Genomic DNA, 20,359 nt, shown 5'->3' on the forward strand with positions numbered 1-20,359 from the left:
CCGGCTATTTTTTGGTTGCAGCCGTCATTGTTGTTTGGCGGGTCTGGGCTGGGGATTCGAACCCGCCACCTTAGGTGTACGTGGCTGGCGCCTTAGCTGGTTGAGCTATAGGCGCTGAGCCAGGAATAAAGTTCTTACTGGTGAAATTGTAGATTATTAGGAGGTGTTTTGGTGTGAAGAAGTGTGTGTATGTGAGAGATAGTTTTTCCTTGGTTTTTCTGGAATCACACTATGCAGGCAACTGCCTACTCCACCTATGTGGTGCAGCCCCATCCGCCAAAGCGCATTTCCTCCCAGGTGAAATAGGTTCTCACCCATCTTCTCCCGCCCTGCCCCATCCTGTGCCCTCTCCTAGGTCCCTGCAACCTGCACAGACTGAGACAGAAAGGGCAGGCTGCAGCAGGAAGGGAGGGAGGACTGGAAGGAAGGGGAAACCGGCAGAGGAAGGCAGGCCCAGGTGGTGGAATGGACAGCTCAGCTGGCCCTCCCTGGCTCTGGTCAGAAGCCAGCCCAGCTGCTGCTCCTCCTCCACCTCAGCCCCACCCTGCCCCAGCAGTGCACCCCTGCCTTATCTGAGCCACCAGCCCAGCTCCACCTCAGCCCACCCCTCCTCCCCACAGCTCCCCCAGCTCCTCATTGATAAGACCTGCCTGCAAGGACCTCCGAGGTTGGGCCCACTTGTCCCACTGGGCTCTTGTTGTAGTTCCCTGAACCTGCAGAATCACAGCCTTGGGCCCTCGGGCCTAGCCCTTGCTCCTATTCCAAGCCAATCACTGCCTGCCCTGTGCCTGTGCCAGCCGCCTGCTAGCACTTTCACACGTTCCCTCTATACTTCACACAAAAACAGCCTGGTAGAGAAACCAGGCTGAGAGTTAACTTGCCAAAGTCCCCCCCACATAGGAACCAGGCTAGAATTCTTACCCGGGCCTATCTGAGGCCAAATGCTATTTTCAAGTAGTCCCCACAGATACCCCTTGAATCTGAACTTGGGGCTTTGGGGTCCCTTGTGCTAACCTGGGATGGTGGAGACACCCAAAGTCCTGCTTGCTGACTGCATCTGGGGACCCTCAGGCTCTGTGCCACACAGCCAGGGTCCAGCTGGGCTGGAGGCCACCGGGGCAGACAGTGAGCGGTTGTGAAACAAGGCACACTGTCCTGGCAGGCTGGCGTCAGGGTGGGCAGGGAACTTTGCTGCTCTTCTTTTTCTGCAGTTTTAGCCACGGTGCCGCGGCCCCGCCTGCTTCCCTTTCTCTCTCCTGTCTTGCTCTGTCCCCTTGTCTTTGCTTTCTTCGTTTTTCTTCCCTCCCTCCCTCTCTCTTTCCCTTTCACCCTCTCCCCCTCCTGGCCCCACCCCCGCAGTTACTGTGGCAACAACTCAATGCCAGAAATAAAGGCAGCATGCAGCTAGGTCACCAGTTCCCAAAACAGCATCCCAGGGTGGGGAAGAGGAGGGCGGGGCCTCAGGCGGCAGGGCAGGGCCCCTACTCCCAGGGGTGTGTGTGTTGTGGGTGGGGTGGGACACCACACTGGCCCTGAAAAGGACACCATGAGGGCTTGGGCTGGCTCTGGGACACAGGCTCATCAGAAGTATCACTTACTGAGGCCAAACCTGAATCCTGAGTCTTTCTAAGCCTGGCAAAGCCTAGTGCTTCCTCCTCTCATTTTCTCCCTCTCACACCCTAGTTCTATCTGCCAGGACCAGGAGTCCTCTAATACCAACACCATACAACACCCTCTCACTCTCTGAGAAGGACCTGGCAGGGGCAGGCGGCAAATCCAGAATCTACCTGCGCAAGGCCTTGCCCTCTGCTGTTCTCTTGAGGACCACAGGATGGTCACAGGTACTTCCTCCCTTGCTCTCCCCCAAGGCACGCGAATATGCATCATTCAGCTGTTTTCTCTTAGGTCTCTCTCAGGCTTGAGTTTCCACATCCTCTTACCTCTGGAGAGGTCCCCGCTTCCTATGTTCCTGGCATAGTGCTGCTCAGACCTCCATTTATAGCAGATCCTGTTGAATGAGCCGGACTGAGAGAGATGGGGCAATAGAAGGGCCTTGCTCCTCAAACCAGCTTTCTGAATTCTGGGGCACCCCTAGCCTGGTCTCTGCACACAAAGGCACCTTGGACAAGGGATTCTGCAGACACCTATCCCCAGATGGACAACCTGGTCCACATGGCCATGGAGAGGCTGTCTGCACTGAGACAAGACTCACAGGTGTGCAGATGCAGAAAAGTCTGCACTGGGCGGCGCCTGTGGCTCAGTGGGTAGGGCACCGGCCCCATATACCAAGGGTGGTGGGTTCAAACCTGCCCCGGCCAAACTGCAACAAAAAATAGCTGGGCATTGTGGTGGGCACCTGTAGTCCCAGCTACTCCCGAGGCTGAAGCAGGAGAACCGCCTAAGCCTAGGAGTTGGAGGTTGCTGTGAGCTACGACGCCACAACAACCTACCAAGGGCAATAAAGTGAGACTGTCTCTACAAAAAAAAAAAAAAGTCTGCACTGAACGAGTCGCAGAGCTCATGCACATGGTTGCAGGCGGGGGGAGACTCCAAGGCCCTGCTTGCCAGCTCATGCGCCCACTCTCCCAGCAAGGCCCCCCCCACAGTGACACACAGTGTGGCTGACACCCCCTCACATCCACCCACCCATCTTTTCCTTGGCATCCGAACCAAGCAGTGCACGTGGACAGCAACACACACACAGTCCTTCCACTACCCATGTGCTGGGGGCTTCCCTATGTGCCCCGTTCCCAGCGCCCAGCTGCTTTCTTCCTGCCAGACCTGCTCCTGCTCCCCTGACTCTCCTACCCTGGCAACCAGTCCCCTGGGAGAAACACACTGGGTGTGTCTGCCCTGGAAGGGTGCTGGGCTTAATATGCCCAGGAAGGAATAGGGCTAGCGAGGGGGAGTCCAGGACCCTGGGGATCCTGTCTGCTCAGCCCCAGCCCCTTCAGTCCCTTCAGCAGCCAGTGTTGGGAGAGTCTGAGTTGGGCCTGCAGCCACACCCTGCCACCCAGCCTATCTCTTTACTGGGCCTCACCCCAGCCTGGCCAGCCATGGGCTGAGAGGTTTCTATAAGGAGCCAGCTCCAAACTTCCAACCCTCCAGGGTCCCTGGGGTGGTAGGAAGGAGGCTGCAGGGGCTGGCTTAATCCTTTCATTATTCAGCAGAGAGGGAAGGACTCCCCCTGCCCACTACAAGTCCCCCTGACTCCATCACTCTCTCTCTGGCTGGTGCAGCTAGGTGGGCAGGGTGGAATGACTGGAAAGGGGATATTAGTGTGGCAGTACAGACCCCCCAGATCAGAACACTCCAGCTGTTTCCCAAATCAGGTTTGATCAGATCAAACCCAGCTAGTCCCAGGGTCTGGCCACCAGGGTCCACTCTCCCACTGAACAGGAAGCCACAGCTGACTCCCTCCCTGGGGATTCCCTGCCACCACTCAAATCCTCACTTCTAGGTATTGGGGTCCAACTGCCCACAGAGGAGAAGAGAGCTGGAGACCCTGCCACCTACCTCTTCCCAGACAGTGTGGCCCAGATGCTCTGAGGCCCCTGAGGCCTGAGAGGCCCAGGCCCAGATCCACAGCGGTGCTTTTTCTCCGAGCCTAGGTAATAGGCAGTCTCTTCCAGGAACCCAGCCGCGCTTTCCCAGAGCACAAATAACAGGAAAAAAGCCAGCTTGGGGTGGGGGGTGGGTGGGTGGGAGCTAACGAAGGAGGGGAGCTGGTTGTGGCTGAGTGGTCTGATCTCCCCTCTGGGCCCCCACCCCCTCGCCCCCACGCTGCTTCTCAGCCAGCCACGGCTGCCTGGATCCCCAGTGCTGGGGAGTCCGCTTGCATCTGGGGGTGGACAGGCAGCCTGGCGGCCTCAGCTCCCCCCACGCCCTGCCCGCACCCTCCCACCTCCAGCTGATAGCGTGTGGCCGCCCAGGGTGTGTGTGTGTTTGGATGTGTGTGCTCTTCCCCAATCGCCCGCCCGACTGCAGCTCAATCCATTTCAAACAAGAGGAGCATTAACCCGGCATCATGACGAAGCAGAATCCGGCAGCGATGTCCTGTTTCCCTTTCCCACACCCCCCACCTTGCAGCACTCACACTCTCACTTACACACTGACAGGCACAGAGCCCCTCAAGCTTCCCCACAGCTGGAGAGGTCAAATTGTGGTCGGCAGACGCAGCCAGGGTGTGTGCTGGTAACCCAGGGGACAATGCCTGGCTTCTGTAGCACCTGCACCTGCACCCATTCACAGTGGCCCCATCCTCCAACAGCAGCATCTGAGGCCTCTGGGGGTCCAGACTTTGGGGTGGGGGTGTAGGCAGAAGGGCCAGAAGATTAGCCCTCTCTCTGGAGGGACAAACGGAAGGATGCAAGAAACCATGTCCTCAGTACTGGAGACCCAGACTGCCCCTTCAGTAACCCTAGTCCCCTGGGAACTGCAATGGGGTGTAGCAAATTGAGAAGGACCCCATTTCCCCCCAGGGCAGTGTCATGAGAAGGGAGCTTCCTGCTAGGTGATCCCCAGGTCCTAACACAGAGTGTCCAGGGACATGCCTGGAAAAACCTCAGCCAGCCCAGGACCCTGTCCCCAGGCGGGGGAGGATGGTAAGCCTGGCCAGCGACCCTTGCCCTGGCCCCAGCACCCTCTCCACCTCCGCAGACTTGCCTACCTAGGCAGGCCTCGCTGTTGCCCTGGCAACCACTGCCCACAGCCGGTCAGCTGATGGTATCAGCTGCTGTTGGGGAAATCTAGAATCTGGGGAGGGGGCTCTGGGATAGCTGAATGGAGACTCATGGGGGACAGGTGAGGGTGTGCCTCAGGGTCTCTTTCTCTAGGAGAAAGAGATAGGAGGGGACAGAAGCAGTGGGGGTCGGTATCTGACCAGTGGGGATGGAGAAGACTGCCTTCAGAGATGGGCTCCAGACAGAAAGGAGTGAAGGAGGCAGGTGGCGGAGAAGAGAAGGAACCAAGCTTAGCTGGGGGTGGGGTTCTGTGGAAGGTAGAGAAACCCATGGTGGGGGAAGAAACACCAGACCCATCACACCTGGGAGAAAAAGGCCAGGAGTGCAATCTGGGGGTGCGCACCTTTCATGTGGCGGGAGGGGGCTGCAGCCTTGGAGGAGGAGCTACCCAGGGCGCTTCTCCACGAGCCTCTCTGCTTTCTGAACCTTCAGCCCCACCTGTACTACCCTCCAACCAGGGTCTGAGAGAGATAGAGGAAGCCCCAGCATTCAAGCCCTGAACAGCCTCCCTCTATCCCTCCAGACACCAGGCACCAGGGACGTTGACACCTCAGCCCTCTCCGACCTCAGATTTTCCACACTATCTCAGTCTCTTCCTTGCTCTTACCCCCCCCATCAGAACCCACCCGAAGAGACAGATCTTCAGTGCAAGGGTCCCTAGAAATAGAGGTGGAATGAGCAGATGCCGAGAAGGACAGCTGTGGACTGGGGCCTGGAATGAGGTGGGTTGTGAGCCAGGATTACCGGCTGGAGGAGGGAAGCCGCCTCCCAACAGGAGCACGAGGTGCAGGGCAGAGTGGGGGGGGGGTCCGGGGAGTAGGGCGGGGAGGAGGGGAGGAGGAGGAGGGGGTGGGTGTGCAGTACCTTCAAGGGCCTGGGGCGTGGGGCAGGAGCACAGCAGCCTCCTGGGTGACATCCACCTCCATCCCTCCGCGCATCTCCTCTCCGCCTCCTGTTGCCAAGACAACCTGCCGGCAGCTCAGGCCGGCTCAGCCTTGGCGGTGGGAGGGGGAGGAGGAAGCTGTGGTTCCCACTGCCTCTTCCTCAGGGATAGTAGGGGGTTCTGTGTGCTGGGGCTGGTGGTTAGGGGAGCACCTGGGGAGCTAGGTCTCCCCCAAGCCCGAGAAAGTCTCCCCTCCCCCATAAGGCTCTAGGATTGTCTCCCGGGGTGACCTAGGGAGATCCCCAGTTCAGGGCCAGATAGCAAGCAGGCCGATCTTGACGGGGGTGGGGTGGGATGGGGGTCAGCACAGCACTGGGGAAGAGTATTCTGTGCCAGGGAACCCCAGGTGGAGGTGGGGAAGGAGACAGAGTACTGGGAAGGGTTGACCTCATGCTGAAGGGCCAGAGGGGTGCTTCTGGCAGGGAGGGAAGACCCCTGGGCACTGTCTGCTGGGGTGGGTAAGCAGCTGGGGACCCCAACTCTGCTGTCTTTGAGCATTTCCTCCTGGTCCCAAACCTTCTTTTCCTCCTAACCTAGAGGAGAGTCAGTGCATAGGACAGATCTCTTCTAGTCCCATCCCACTGCCCATTTCCTCCACGGGGCTGGTCACCTTGGGCAGCCCCTTCCAGCCCAGCCAGCTCTGGCCCCAAGGGACTGCAGAGTTAGGGCTCCCTCTGTTGACTGAGGAGTGGCAGCTGCCAAGGTCATTCCTGGTAGCAAGGAGTGTATGTGTGTTGGTGTGGGCACAGCCAGGCCAGGAGACCCTGCTCCCCTGTCACGCTCTGTCTCCCCTTCATCCCTGTCCTCGTCTGATAGACAGACTAGCTCAGCCACAGACCTTCCTCCTGTAAGGCCCAGGCTCCTCAAGGCCAGCTGGACTAAACACCCCCACCCACTCCACCCTGGTGGCTCGCCTGCCCTCTCTGCCTGGCTGGGATGGGGGAGGCAAAACCTTCTCCCAGAAGTGGCAACACTACACTGGACACCGGCTAATTCCAGACTAGGTGGGTGGTGTCCTGAGCACCGCTCAGCTTGGCTGCCCAGGAGGTGGGAGGTGCTGAAAGGACTAGCATACCTTTAGAAATTCAGGAGTTCTCCAGGCCTTGAGGATGGTCACTTGCATTCACACAGGGGGCTGGGGCTCCTGCCCCTCTCAGGCCTTTTCTGGGCAAGGTCATTGGTGTCAGATGTCCTGAGTGGACTCTGGCCCTGCCGTCTGCCCCCTCCCCAGCCTGCGCAGCAGGCTTCTCTGCCCAGTCACTCCCTCTGTCTCACTCCAGTGCCCCCTAGCCCCACCCCCCACCAACCTGCTGGGGAGGGGAGCTACAGGGGTGCCCCCCCCATGCTGTCTAAATATTAACTCCTGGAGAGGCTCAGTCAGGGCTTCTGGACACCGAGGGAGGAGGGAAAGGGAACAGAGATCTGAGCAGGAGGAAGAAAAAGGAAGGATGAGGGCCTGAAAGTGACCTCTTCTCATCAAAGATCAAAAAGCCACACCCTCTGCCTCCCAGCCCACCTGAGCCTTAGCACCCAGCAGCTGCCACCAGACCACATCTGGTCACTCCCCTTGCTAAAGGCCTTGGGTCTCTCTTCCCTGTCACAGCATAAGAACCACATTCTTTTTTTTTTTTTAGAGACAGAGTTTCACTTTATCGCCCTGGGTAGGGTGCGTGACGTCACAGCTCACGGCAACCTCCAACTCCTGGGCCTCGGTGATTCTCTTGCCTCATCCTCTCAAGTAGCCAGGACTACAGGCGCCCGCCACCAGCTATTTTTTGTTGCAATTTGGCCAGGTCCGGGTTCAAACCCGCCACCCTCGGTATATGGGGCCGGCGCCCCACCCACTGAGCCACAGGCCGCCCAGGACCACAGTCTTTATCATTCCTACCACTTCTTTATAAGAACTTTCAATTCTAGTCAAACTAATGTACTGCTCACCTTTCCCTGAACACATCTCACATTTTCCTGCCTTTCTGCCCATGCTGTTTTCCCTTTTAATGTTTTCCCCTTCACGCATCTTCTTTCCACTCAAATCATACCCTTTAGTAAGCACCCTCCCCCAAACCCCCTGGGCTTGGGGAGGGGAGTGGAGAACATCACGCTCCCGGCATTGAAGATGGGAGAGAATCTAGACTGCAGCGCCCTCTAGCTGTGAGGCCAAGAATGGTTTAACACCGGGGTGTGAGCTCATGCACATGTGACCCATGGGGACATCTGACTGCCCTAAATAAAGGGGGTACAAGTGAGCGTAGTACCTAGAGTGCCACCTGGCATGTCTCTGGAACTCAGTGTCTATTCCTTTCTGTAGTTCTAATATCTCTTATGTCCTCTTTCATTCTTTTGGGACGTATCAAAGGCTGATCTTTTTTTATTGTTGGGGATTCACTGAGGGTATAAGCTACCAGGTTACACTGATTGCATTTGTTAGGTAAAGTCCTTCTTATAATTGTGTCTTGCCCCCCAAAAGGTGTGTCACACACATAGACTCCTGTTTTGTTATCTTAAGAGAAAGGGATTTCTAAAAGTCCCACCAAAGAACTGCCTTTTTTTTTTTTTTTTTTTTTTGAGACAGAGTCTCACTCTGTTGCCTGGGTAGAGTACAGTGGTGTCATCATAGCTCACTGTAATTTCCAACTCCTGGGCTCAAGCAATCCTCCTCCTGCCTCACCCTTCTGAGTAGCTGTGAGCTACCATGCCTGGCTAATTTTTTCTATTTTTGGTGGAGATGAGGTCTCACTCTTGCTCAGGCTGATCTCAAACTCCTGACCTTATGAGATCCTCCTGCCTTGGTCTCTAAGAGTGGTGGGCAGGAGCTACTATGCCCATCCAGAATTGTCTTTTTCTGGGTTTATGCCTCCAGTCAAATTTCAAGTGCCTTGAGAGATCTACTTTGCCCATCATTTTTACTGAGGAATTAGCATAGTGCTCGAACATTGTTGAGAATAAATAAATATTGGATTAACTGCTTAAGGTCCCTCCCCATCCATGTCCACCTAAGGATGGAGAGTGAAGGCAGGATTCCGGCCTCTTCTCCTGTCTCCACCTTGAGGGACAGCATGGTGCTGGGCAAATTACTTCTTTCTGGGGCTGTAGGTGGTTTCTTCCCTCAAAGAATACACTGCTCTGGGCATGGTAGGGGAGGCAAAGACCATTGGCACACCTGGGGCACTTGCCCTCCAGCAGAATCATGACATGAATATACATAACGATGGTTCTGCACAAGCTGTGATGTATATCATAAGGCAAGGGCAAATGAACAGCCGGAGATCCCCAGAATGGAGATGGCCACTCACCCTGGGAGAGAGGAGAAAGGGATCCTGCGGTCTGGACATGCAGGCATGTGAGAATGGGGCATGCTAGATAGTGGGAGCTTCATGAATGAGGATGGGACAGTGCTTGTTGGATTAACAAGGTTCCAGTTTTGCCAGCGTTCTTGAAGGAGTCGTGGGGCTACAGCTGGATAGGAGTCTTGAAGACTATAAAGGCTGCTTGGGACAATGTGGAGCTGTGGTTTATGGCAGGGGAAAGTCAACAGGGGTAACCTGTGTGACGTGCTGGCTGTAGCGGGGTGTGTCGAGAGGCAGAGGGGCTCTTTAGCAAGTGATTGCGGTGATTTAGACAGAGCCCAGTGAGGTCTGGCAGTGGTGCACAGTCATGCCGTAAGGGGGTGATGGCTGAGATGTTGAGCTTGCTCAGAGAGGCAGCATACAGAAAAAGGAGAGAAGAGTGTGGAAGAAATCAGGGAATGTTTCCATGATGAGGCAGGAAGGTCAAGTCAGAAAGGACAGCCTGTTGCAGGAAGGAATGGCTGTGAAGCTAAGGATGCTGTAGACCCAGACAAGGCTTTTGGCTTGGTCAGAGTCACTGGCCTAGTGTCCAAGGGACAGGATTAAATAGAGTGACGTAAGCAGAACCAGTCTGGCTGAAAAAGTGAGTGGATTTCCTTCCCCCAGACTTCCTGCTCTGGCTCCCCAGTGCCATTTGGAGGACAGAGGGAATGATCAATACATGGGCTATTCTTAGCTAGAGTTCTTGGTAACCCTAAACAGACACAGGATTTGAGGCACGCCGCCAACACCTCCCTTCTACCTGCTCACATCCTCCTCTTGACAGCTTCATCTTGCCCCAGCAGCAAGGGTCTGTTAGAAGTTCGTCCCCTGTAGCCACCCCCTTTTCTAGATTAGAACTCTTGGGCACATGGAAGAGGCCAGGTAAGGTGGGCTGGGGTTCGTTCCCACCATACGCGTGCATGTTAAGTCCCTTCGGAAGTTCTATTAAGGCTTTCTTCCTTTCAGCATCTTCCAAGTTACCACCAGTTCAGAGGGAAATGAGCTGAAGAGACTTCCCGAGAGCGTGAAGAGCCACCTGCTTGGGGTAGGGAGCCTGCTCCCAGTCATCGCACTTAGGTTTGGGATTGGGGCTGGGGTGAGGGCAGCCCCTGGGGTAGCACAGGCCTCTGCAGCAGCCCTCCTTCACCCTGCCCCACTCTCTGTCCCTCCCTGCCAGGTTTCACCTCAAAAAGCAAGAAAGAAAACAGTGAGCGCTTTCTGGAGCCGGCCCCCAGAGGCCTGTCTGTGCTGGGGAGGTCAGAGAGGGAGGGAGGGGCCGGAGAAAGGCCGAGAAGAAAGCTTGAGGCCAGACAAAGGGCCCCATCCACCTTTGAAGCCGTCTCTAACCCGTCGAGGTGGGGGCATAGGGGTGGGCTGGAGAGCCCAGCTGGGGGGAGGCAGTCAATTTTAAAGAATGTCTCAAATTCCTGGGGAAATCAGAGGGATTGTAAGAGCTCCCCTCCCTAACACACCTCCTTCCCAGCCTCCTCCCCCCAGCCCCCCCAAAGTCCAGTCCTTTACACCTGGGGGGGGCCCAACCCTTTGTCCTCTCGTAATTGCTGGGTGTTGCCCCCGTTTTAAAGTCCCATTGAACTCGCCAGTTATCAGCTGTGGCTCCAGACCACCCTCCCTACACACACCCCAGCAAACTACCCCCATCACGTCCCGCAGTCTTCACCAAGATTAAGGCTCTTTGTGATGAGTGAGAGAAAAAAGTAACCTGGTGAAAAGCAATTATGACGAGCTGGGGGGGAATGCCGGTTCCTGGCGGGAGGACCTCCCTCTTGGCAGCCGCTGCCCCGACCTTCTGAACTGGCAGGGACTGGGGGTGTCAGAGCCCGGGAACTTGCCATCTTCTGGGACTGTTGCTTCGCCTATCTCCCGTTTTGACCCAACCAGAGCCCTCCGCAATTTTCCATCCTTCCCTTATTTTTAGGCCTTTCAGGGGGAGAAATGGAAGAAGGGATATCCTTCACCCCTCTTCTTCTCTGTCCACGAGCTCCCTCCCCAACGTTTTCTCAGAAAGAGGGAGGAGAAACTGAGGCGGGGGTGGTGTTGTCCATGAGCAGAAGAGCAGGCGCAGTGAGGATGTTTCCCCTGAAGAGCAGACAGCTGGGGGGGGGGGATCCTCACAAGGAAGGGTATCCCTCTTGAGTAAATTAAAGTCAGTGCGTGCAAGGAGAGAGGAGGCTTTTATGGCCCCCCGAGGTCCCCTCCCAGTGCACACCTGGAGCCTCGGGGAAGGCCCGCGGGGCTCGGGCTGCAGGGCGGGGGCCGCCCCTTCTTCCTGCGCTCCCCGCCCCTCCCCCGCAGCCCGGCCGCCGCCGCCGCCTCTAATTGAGGTTTGCCCTCAGGTGTGGCCCCCCGCGGGGACCGGAGAACAAGGGACCATTCCCGCCCGCCGTCCTTCCGTCAGTCCCGGCCTCCTCCCCGCCCCCGGCCCTCCTCACCGGAAAGAAGTAATCTCGCTCCCGGGAGGAGGCTTCGAGCGCCGGGCCCCGCTCTCGTCGGCCCGCAGGCCCTGCGGGCCGCTCGCCCGCGCCTCGGCCCGGGGCCCGGCTAGACGCCCCGGCCCGGGCGGCTCGGGCCGCCCCTGGGGCTGGGGCTCTCTCCGCCCCCACAGGTAGCTTGGGACGCGCGGTGCGAGCCGGGGACACCCGAGCCCGCGCGGAGGGAGGGCCGCTGCCCGGGGATTGGGCACGCCCGCGACCGCCGGACTCCCGCGAGGCCCCGCCGCTGCCCTCCAGGCGGGCTCCGCCCGGGCCCTGCCCCTGTCCCCACGGGCCCCTCCACCTGCCGGGCCACGCCCGTCCAGGCGCTCGGCCGCCGCGAGTAGCGCGGCGCTTCCCCGGCCTCTCGGGTGAGCAGAGTCAGGGAGTCGGTCCCTCACCCCGCTTCAGATAACCCGTTTGCAGGAAGACGGTTTTATTCTGGTGCTGGGAGTCGGGGGTGGGGGTGCAGGCCCAGGTCGTGGAATGCGAGGAATGGCTAACCCTCTTTTATTTTTTCTCCCTCCTTTCCCCCCTTAAACCCCAAAGTTCCTTCCTACTGTCTGGCCAGTTTGAGCTGGGGGACTGGGGGCAGGCCCAGGGAGCCAGCAGCAGCCGACTTTGAGGACAGCCACCTCCAGGTGTCTGAGAGGCCTCCAAATCCACTGACCTTTCCCCGGGTTTCAGGGAGCCACCTGGACGCTGGTGCCCGAGGTTGGGGTGTCTCTACAGTTCCTCTCTTGGAGGTCCGCCACCAGGCCGGTGCAGCCAACCTGTTGGTTTGGCAGTCCTGCCCTTTTCCCGTCCTTAGGGTAGGGGGGGATCTGTCTCCCCTCCTCCCACCCCTGCCCAGTCTTTGGAATAGGAAGGGAAGGGGGACGGGAAGGCTGCTGGGGGCAGCTGCCCCTGTCTCCCCGACTACGTGAGGGGCTGGGGCCGCCGAGTACGCTTTGTCCGCCGGGTGGGGGCGGAGCCCACAAACTCGAACTGCTTCTGCCTCTCAGCGTGGTTAGGGAAGGGCAGCTGGCCCTGGTAGAGGCGCTTGATGAAGTGAGCTTCTCGCTGGTTCTGGCGGCTGCGGGAGGCCTGGCGGGGCCGCCCCTGCCGCGTGAAGGCCATGAACCAGCCCTCATGCCTGGCGTTCTGGAAGGCGGTATAGTTGTTCTCCAGCACAATCTCCGTGAACACGCAGTCTTTGCTCTTCCCGCTGGGCTGCAGGAGAAGGGAGAGAAAGGGAATTTGGCCACCCACCTGTCTGGTTTATCTGCCTTCTGGGGGCCTGTTTCACAGGACTGAGGAGGAAACTGTAGAGCCAAGGAACTCTGCCCCAGAGATGGGCGCCCTTGCAAGAGAGGCAACATGTGCAAAAAAAACGAACCAGCTTTGCTTGGAGTCAGGTCTGAACTTAAAGCACAGGCTTGTCCTTTGGCAGTTGTGCACCTTGAGTAAAGTATTTAACCACGTGGCTGAGCCTCAGTTGCCCGAGATGTAGCTTAAAGATCAAGATACTTATGCAGTTGGGTGGATGCCCAGGGGGCCCTTAGTACTGAGACCTTTCCTGCAGTCTGCAGTGCTGGCTGGAGGAGGAGGAGGTGACAGTCTCTGATGAAAAGAATAAAGGTGTCAGACATAGCTGCCCTTCTGACCCTATTAGCAACCTGGGGACTGTGCCCATTTTTACAGGCAAGAAGCCTGAGGCTTGACGAAGATAAGCAGACCAGACATTATTTGGTGAGCAACCGAAACCAGATTTGCCTGATTCCAAAAGAGAAGGAATTCTGCGTCCTCAGCAGTGCTGGACCCACCACCACAGCAGTTACTCTCATCATGGGTGCTTATTGTTCTTCTGTGGCTGGGGCCTGTGGACCCCACAGACCTTGGTGGCATTTCTGTCTTATATGCCTGCCCCAACTTTCAACTCTCAGCCACCCTTCCCCCACAGACTGCAACATCATGCCAGGGCTAAAATTCTTACTGATTTATGCTGGAGGAAGTACTCCTGTAATCAAAGCCAAAGATCCTGTGGGCCAGCCCATCCCTTCTGAGGGCTAATAGAGCCTCAGGACGCATTTAAATAAAGAAACCAGAGAGCAGCTCAGCAGCCAGGTGGAGAGTGGAATAAGTCAAGAGTCCTGTTTTTACCCAGGTGGGGGCCTCAGTGGAGGGTAGCGTGTGCCCACCCCATGGGGCTGACTCACTTTCCCGATGAGCTTGCCTCTCTTGTTCATGCAGATGTACTTCTCACTCTCAGCCCCTTTGATGCGCACTCGGCTGCCAAACGTGTCTGTCTCCACTATGAGCTTAGCTGTGATGGGGGAGGGGAGAAAGGCTTCTGTCCATCCTCTATAAGGGCTGCTGGCCCAGGGGTGCGGCAGCTCCCCCACTACCAACACTGACCTTCAAACTCAGGCAAGGGGAATTGAGAACTTTCAGACCTAAAGCCAGCAGACCTTTGGGGCCATCAACCCTACCCAGGATCTAGGGATGGACCAGGAGGTGACGCCAGGCAGGGATATGGGTAGCCTGGCGGCTCTCACCAAACTTGTTGCCGTCCTCAGCGGTGGCAGAGATTCGACGCCCGGTGACCTGCACATGCTTGCCGCTGGTCCGGCTGTACAGCTGGTACTCCCGGATCTGCCGCCTGCTCAGCTGGTCAGTCATGGCGCCCTGGTCCCTCACGTACTGGTTAAAATTAGGAGACGGGTGATTCTCCCCCTTTGCGATTACCAAGGGAAAAATAATGTCAATTTGCTTTGGGTGACACCACCGCTGGTCCATCCAGGGGAGAGGGGAGCGGAGATGAGTTTGGAAGGGGAAGCCACTTATCCTATAGAGCAGAGGGTGCAGGGTAAAGGGGGCATATGGCTATGACCTCAGGCCACTGAGTGAGGAGCCAGTCGTGACCCCTTGGCTCTGCATCCACCCTGGAGCAGGGGGCTAGTGGCTGCCTAGGCCTGGAGAACCTTAGGGATACCTGTGTGTAGCACAGACCTGGAATCACGACTCAGGGAGCTGGAAAGAGCCTTTGGGGCCATGGTGTCCTGTCCCCATGTATATGGAGGGGCACACAGGAGCACAAAGCTCATCAGGGACAGAAACCCCTATCCTTGCCTCTTGGATCTGAGCCTGCCACCTTCCTGGAAATCTAGGATCTTGGCTCACATAGCCAGGACACCAGATTTTCCCACTGGTTTTGAAAGACCTCATGCCCAGCACATACAGGCAGAGCAGATGGCCTGGTTGGTTCTCTGAGTTAGGGTCGCATCTCTTCACAGCACTGATGTGGAACCTGAGCCCACGTGCGTCTTCCTGCCTCACACCAGGTGCTCAGGCCTGGAGCAGCCCCTGCTCCAGCCTTCCTCTCTTCTAGGGGCTGGGACTGGGGCCTGACTCTAAGGAAGGAGGCACAGGCAGCAGGGAGGTCTGTTCCTGTGGTGGCCTCCTTTGCCACAGTGCTTCCCAGGGTGGAGAGAGTTTCCACCACGCCCTGTACAAAGCCAGGACCAGGACCTTCTCTGAGCTGGACCTCCGTCCTTACCCATCTGTGACAATGAGTGGTAGAGAAGCAGGCTCCTTCCTGCCTTCTTTCTACCAAGAAGCACAGGGACCGAGGTTGCCCACTGCTGGGGGTGGCTCCAGCTCTTTTTGTTTCTCTCTCCACCTGGATCCTGCTTAGGGGGGCCATGTTGGCACAGTCTTTCCCTACCCTGCCACAAATCCCTAATTCCACCTTTATCCCAGCCTCAATCCCAGCCATCTGGACAGATCTAGACCCAGACTGGCCTTTGTTGGGGCCACTCTGTCCTAGGAAGGGGGTGGGAGGGAGCAGTTCACCAGGCTTGTGTTTAACCTGGGCAGGTTAACTCTTCTTGTGCACCATGACTCCAGCCACCCCCCTCTGTAGGCCAGAGTGTTGGCAGGACCCCAGGACAAGGGCAGTATCTGTCTGAGGTGGGTATCTGGGATCGGGGACCTGCCCTGACTGCCCTTCAATGGCCTCCTTGCCAGGGGGTGGGGTCCTGCCTGTCCCACCCCGCCTCCTGGCCCAGGTTCAGGGCCCCGCCCCTCTTGGCGGGCAGCCTCCTCTGGCTGTTCCAGGTCAGGAGCAGAGAGGGACGCCCCCAAGCCCCCACCTCTCCTTGTCCTCCTTCAAGCCTTTCACAAAAGCTGCCCCACGCCCCCCCACAGCCCACAGCCCACAAGTCCCTCTCCCCGCGGGACCTTGCCTGTCCCTTTCATGTTCCCGCTGTGGGGGGACCTCCCCTTCCACCTCGCAGACAGCTGCTTGTCAGACGGCCCCTCAAGCATGGCTGTGGTCCGGCCTGCTGCCCCCCCCCAGGGGGATGAGGGGGCACTTCAAGGGGGAAAGGACAGCTTTGCCACCTTCCCCGATTCCTGAATGGGGCCTCAACCAGGCCATAAACGCCCGGCCAGCCGCACTATTGTGCTAGTTCCCCTTCCAGAACAGGTTGGGCCCACCCCCAGCCCCCTCCCAGCCAGGCTGGGGGCTTTCTTCTTGCTCTCCCTGGATGTGTGAAGCAAAAGGCCTGGAACGGGGCTGGAGCAAAAGGGGGAAGGGAGGGGGGAGTTGTCTCTCCCTCTCCCACCCCCCCACTGCTTCAAAGGCAGCCCCTTTCCCTCTCCCAGAGAAAAGGCATTTACCTTCAAAAAAAGTCCCCACTGGATATGAAGAGAAGTGGGCCTCTGGCCTGGGAAAGCCAAGCGATCTCTCCCCAGAGCGGTTCTGGACCAGTGCATTTTAATAGCTGCACTTTTATGGAGGATCACAAAAAGGGACCGAGCCTCGCATAGGGGGCTGAGACTTGGGGGGTGGGAGGTGTGCGTGGGAGGGAGATGGGGGGCTGACTTGGGATGGGGGGAGTGTGGAGAAGCAAACCTTGAATTCTGCCCCAAACAAACCTGTCTGGGTTCGACCTCGTTGCCCTGTAGCTGGGACCACCCTATACTGGCTAGGCATTCTGACTGTACCCATGCGACACCCCAACCTTGGGACATCCATGTCAGTGGGAGTGGGGTAGTGATTGGAACATGTTAAGTGATTTTGCATCAAATCCTGTCCTTTCAGGTACTTGCAAGCACAAGTCTCACCTGAGCCACCACCTCCACCCACTTTCAATTACTCCAGGGCTCCACCCCTCAAGTCTGGAGTGCCCAGCACCAGCCTTCTGGGGGACCCAGAGTAGAGGGATAGGTAGAGAAACAGAGACACAAAGTAGGGGGGTTGATCAGAGGGAGGAGTGATATAACTCCTGAACTCCCACATTTGCCGTGGCCCTTTCCCTCCCCTATCCCCCCAAGGCTGACCCTCCAAACCTCAGCACCTCCTGGACCTGGGGAGAGGACAGAGCCTGCCTCTGTCCACCTGAAAGGAGACTGCCCCCCGTGGGGTGGGAAAGGGGGAAAGCCGGTGGGTGTGCCGCCTACCTGAGTTTGACAGCAGAGAATCAACAGCTGGAAACACCTGTGTGGGAGATGAGGCAGACCCGGCTATGGGCACCTGGGGAGCCTGGTAGTGCACCCAGCCCTGCGCCTGCCTCACAGCCCTCATGGGGGTCCTGGGGAGATTAAATCTGCCCCAGGGACTGGAATGGGAACAACGGAACTTCTGCCCAGGAGGCAGCACACTTACAGCGTGAGGTTGGGCAGCAGGCTGGCGGCTCCCATCGCTGGAGACACTTCTTGAGGCGTTTGCCCCCCTGCCCCCAAACTCAGGAGCAGATGTGGGCAGTCCCCAGGGGTAGAGTCCCAGAGAAGCCAAGGTCTCTCTGAGCCACAGGTTTTCAGGGGGGAGAGGAGGAGAGAGAGGAGGAGGAGGAGAAAGAAGGGGGAAGCAGGGGGAGGAGGAGGGGGAGGAGGGCGTAATTGGGAGACTGAGGTGTGAGGTGTCCACCTTCCCGGCCAGTGAGGCTGCTTGGCCAATGCAGTGGGGGCGTGCGCTCATGCCCTCTGGGCTGCCAGCCTCCCATGGGCTGCCCCTCGAAAGGACAAGCTGGGGGCCCTCTTGATGAGGAGGTGGCCCTGCTGTCCCCAGTCTAGCTCTATTCTGGACCTTCACAGATTCTAAGCCATGTGGGGTGTGCTGCAGGCAGAGCCCCTCCTCCCACTCAGGGTCAGCTTCTCCCTCTCAGGTTTGGCTCCCCATGTCCCCAAGGATGAGCCACAGGTGTCAGCAGAGCTAGGGCTGGAGTCTCTGGCTCTGGGGTGGAAGGTCCCAGAAGCAGCCTTAAAAGGAGGAGCCTCTCTCTAGGGGGCAAGGGTAGGCTGGGCTTAGAGCTGTGGATTGCACTGTCTCTCTGTCACCCCTTGCCACTGGGAAGGAGTAGTTAAGGTCGTCTGACCACCAGCAAATAGTGGGCTCCATAGGCTGGACCAGGTGGGGAGAAGGTGCAGCTGGAGACTTGGGGAATCCCACTGGGGAGGTGCAAAAGCTGACCTGTGTTGGTGTAAACCCCCTTTCTCTAAGCCTCTGTAGTTGCCTGTGAGAAATGGGGACAGGAATGCCTCAGGGTGCTGAGAGCCAAGTGACATAGCAGCACAGGGCAGGATTCAAAACTCATGCTTTCTGGACCTTGCCTTGGGCAAAGACCCAGCCCCACTCCCCTTCCCTCCTGCAGTGGCCATCCCTGAAGCCTCTCACAGCTGAGAGGAGCTCAGAGCCTCCCCCTTGTCCCCAGCAGCTGCTTGGGATGAAGCACCTGCCAACCTTTCCATATGACCTTTGGTCCCACGTGGCTCTGTAGATTACCAGCTGCTGCCCCGAGGCACAGACGAGGAAACTGAGGCATATGGCCCGGTAACTTGCTCAGATGACTCAGCTAGCGAATGGAGTAACCAAGCTTCCAAAGTCCATGTTCTTTCCATTCTGCATGGATTGTGCGCCCCCCTCCAGGGCCCAACCCTGAAGTTTTCAGTGTAGGGGATTAAAGGCAATATCTGAGGTCCTGTAGCTGGTGACCAGGGAGCTGTAATGGTGACTACAGGTGGGCTTGGTGGGGGGCCTCTGAGGTCCAAGGAGCCAGAGCTTGGACCTGGGCTCCCAGGGTTCTCATATCTCCAGGCTGGGAAGGGGAAATGCAGAGGATGTGGATTTGTTTACCTAAATAGATGACTAGGAGGGGGAAACTCTCACCTCTAGGTTGCTTCTCACCTTCCTGAGCTAGATCAATCCACAAAGTGGTCTGCCACCCCCCGCCCACCCCCTAGACACCTGAGAGCTGCCGCAGGGGGCCCAGGGATAGGCCCAGGCTGAGCCAGCTGGTGTGAGGAGAGCTTTGCAGTCATGCTCACAGCATATCCAAACTGGAAGGGACCTTAGAGATTCATCTTCTGCTTCAACCTCCCAGACCTCAGGGTCCATGTTGGAGGTGTCAGCTGGGGAATGGAAAGGGGCAACCTTGGGCTATGGGGGCTTCCTGGCCATTGGGCCTCTAATCCTGAGCACCTGGCTCCTATCAGTGGGGACAGGGCCTGCTGTCACTGGCCGGCCTGGCTCTCCATGGTAACATTCATCCAGACACATTCTGCTGTGGGAACAACTTCATAGGTGGGATATCTTTAGCCCCTTGTCCTTCCCCATGTGGCACCTGCAGGCCTGGCTTTCTGACTTGGTTTGTTCCTTCACACCACGGGAAAGCCAGTGGTGGGCCCCAAGTGGAGAAGAACCTTTATCCCCTGAAGGTGTGTGACCTGTGGCAAGGCCCTTTACTTCTCTGGTCTCATGGTTCCAATTTATAAAATGCAAATGGCCACTACCACTGATGGGGTTAAATGGTCACCCTGAGAGTCAACTGAGATCAGGACTCACTGGAACGTATCAAGTGCCCCAAGAGTAGGGGAAGGGGCAAGGACCCTCAGTGTAGTTCAGCCTCAGTTTACCTAAACTTTGGTAGACTTTTTGCCTTACTGGAGTGATCTGGGGCAAAAGGGAGGAGAGAGGAAAAGCTCCTCAACATTTACGGGGTGCAGGAGGTGATAAGGGACTGAGAAGTAGCCCAGGCTGTGTGGTGAATCCCCACCCCGTAGTGCCAAGTTCAACACCCCCCAGCTGGGACTGTCTCACGCCTGCTCCTCCAAACAGCCCAGCTGGTGTGAACATGGAGCCCACCTGCAGACCTGCCACTTGTCACCACCTGCTTTAGCCCCAGCCCACCCTTTTCCTGTTGAAAAACAGTCAGGGCAGGGGAAGGTGCCAAGTGCCCAACTGGCAGACAGACGTGGCTTTGCTCTGTGACTCCTGCTGTCTGCCTGCACCTCAAAATCCAGGATCCCCAGTTTGGGTTGTCCCTCCGGGACTCACACCTCAGGCACACTCACTAAGTCCTGCTCTCAGCAGAGTGGTTAAAAGCCAGAACTCTGGGGCCAGACTCTGCGGTTCCTCTGCCAGCTGTGTGACCCAGGAGCAAGTTGTCATCTAACCTTTGTGCCTCACTTTTCTCACATGAGAAATGGGGCTAATACCAACCCCCTCAAGGTGAGGTCATAAGGATCAAAGGAGCCAGCCTGTGGGAGGCTCTCAGAGCAGGGCTGCTGGAAGTGTGCCTCACTGCCATCCAGTAGTCTCCTTTCTGCCCAGACCCTGCCCCGGGCCCTTAGTACTCTGTTCCTATTCCCAGACACGTCCTTCTACCAGCCCCTCACACAGCCTGACACCCCTTCTTGTCCATTACCTCCTCTGAAGGACCCATCAGACCCCCCCCTCACTGAACAATGCTCCTCTTGGAAATTAGCCTGTTTGATTTTCTTGAAAGCACTTGATGGTCACTGAAATTATGGCATTGGCTTCTGTACTTCCACTAGACTGTCAGTGACTTGAGGGTGAAGTGACCCTCAAACACC

At 57.5% G+C, this 20,359-nt stretch overlaps 2 protein-coding genes across 4 annotated transcripts in view; both read right to left on the reverse strand.

Annotated features, from left to right (window-relative positions):
- DMTN (dematin actin binding protein) overlaps nt 1–3,568 on the reverse strand; it is a 19,082-nt gene extending 15,514 nt beyond the window's left edge. Inside the window, exon 1 of one of the 2 annotated variants that reach the window (XM_023515575.1) lies at nt 3,517–3,568. The gene's annotated coding sequence lies outside the window, so the exon portion shown is untranslated. Of the gene's footprint in view, nt 1–1,014; nt 1,066–3,516 lie in introns of those variants that run through there. The other variant, XM_023515576.1, reaches the window with a different exon arrangement.
- Nucleotides 3,569–12,369: 8,801 nt separating this feature from the next.
- Nucleotides 12,370–17,233, reverse strand: FGF17 (fibroblast growth factor 17). 2 transcript variants are annotated; one of them, XM_003793989.2, is made up of 5 exons: nt 17,154–17,233; nt 16,949–16,985; nt 14,041–14,185; nt 13,702–13,808; nt 12,370–12,715 (listed from the first exon to the last, which is right to left on the reverse strand). In XM_003793989.2, the coding sequence occupies exons 1-5, from the start codon at nt 17,186–17,188 to the stop codon at nt 12,422–12,424; spliced, it is 618 nt and encodes a 205-aa protein (XP_003794037.1). In that variant the 5' UTR covers nt 17,189–17,233; the 3' UTR covers nt 12,370–12,421. The 2 variants fall into 2 exon arrangements, with proteins under 2 accessions (XP_003794037.1, XP_003794036.1); XM_003793988.2 differs by having other exon boundaries at nt 14,041–14,218.
- Between the last annotated feature and the right edge of the window lie 3,126 nt (nt 17,234–20,359).

The sequence above is a fragment of the Otolemur garnettii genome, unplaced genomic scaffold, assembly GCF_000181295.1.
Source record: "Otolemur garnettii isolate 467f Iridium unplaced genomic scaffold, OtoGar3 scaffold00074, whole genome shotgun sequence".
Lineage (NCBI taxonomy): Eukaryota > Metazoa > Chordata > Mammalia > Primates > Galagidae > Otolemur > Otolemur garnettii.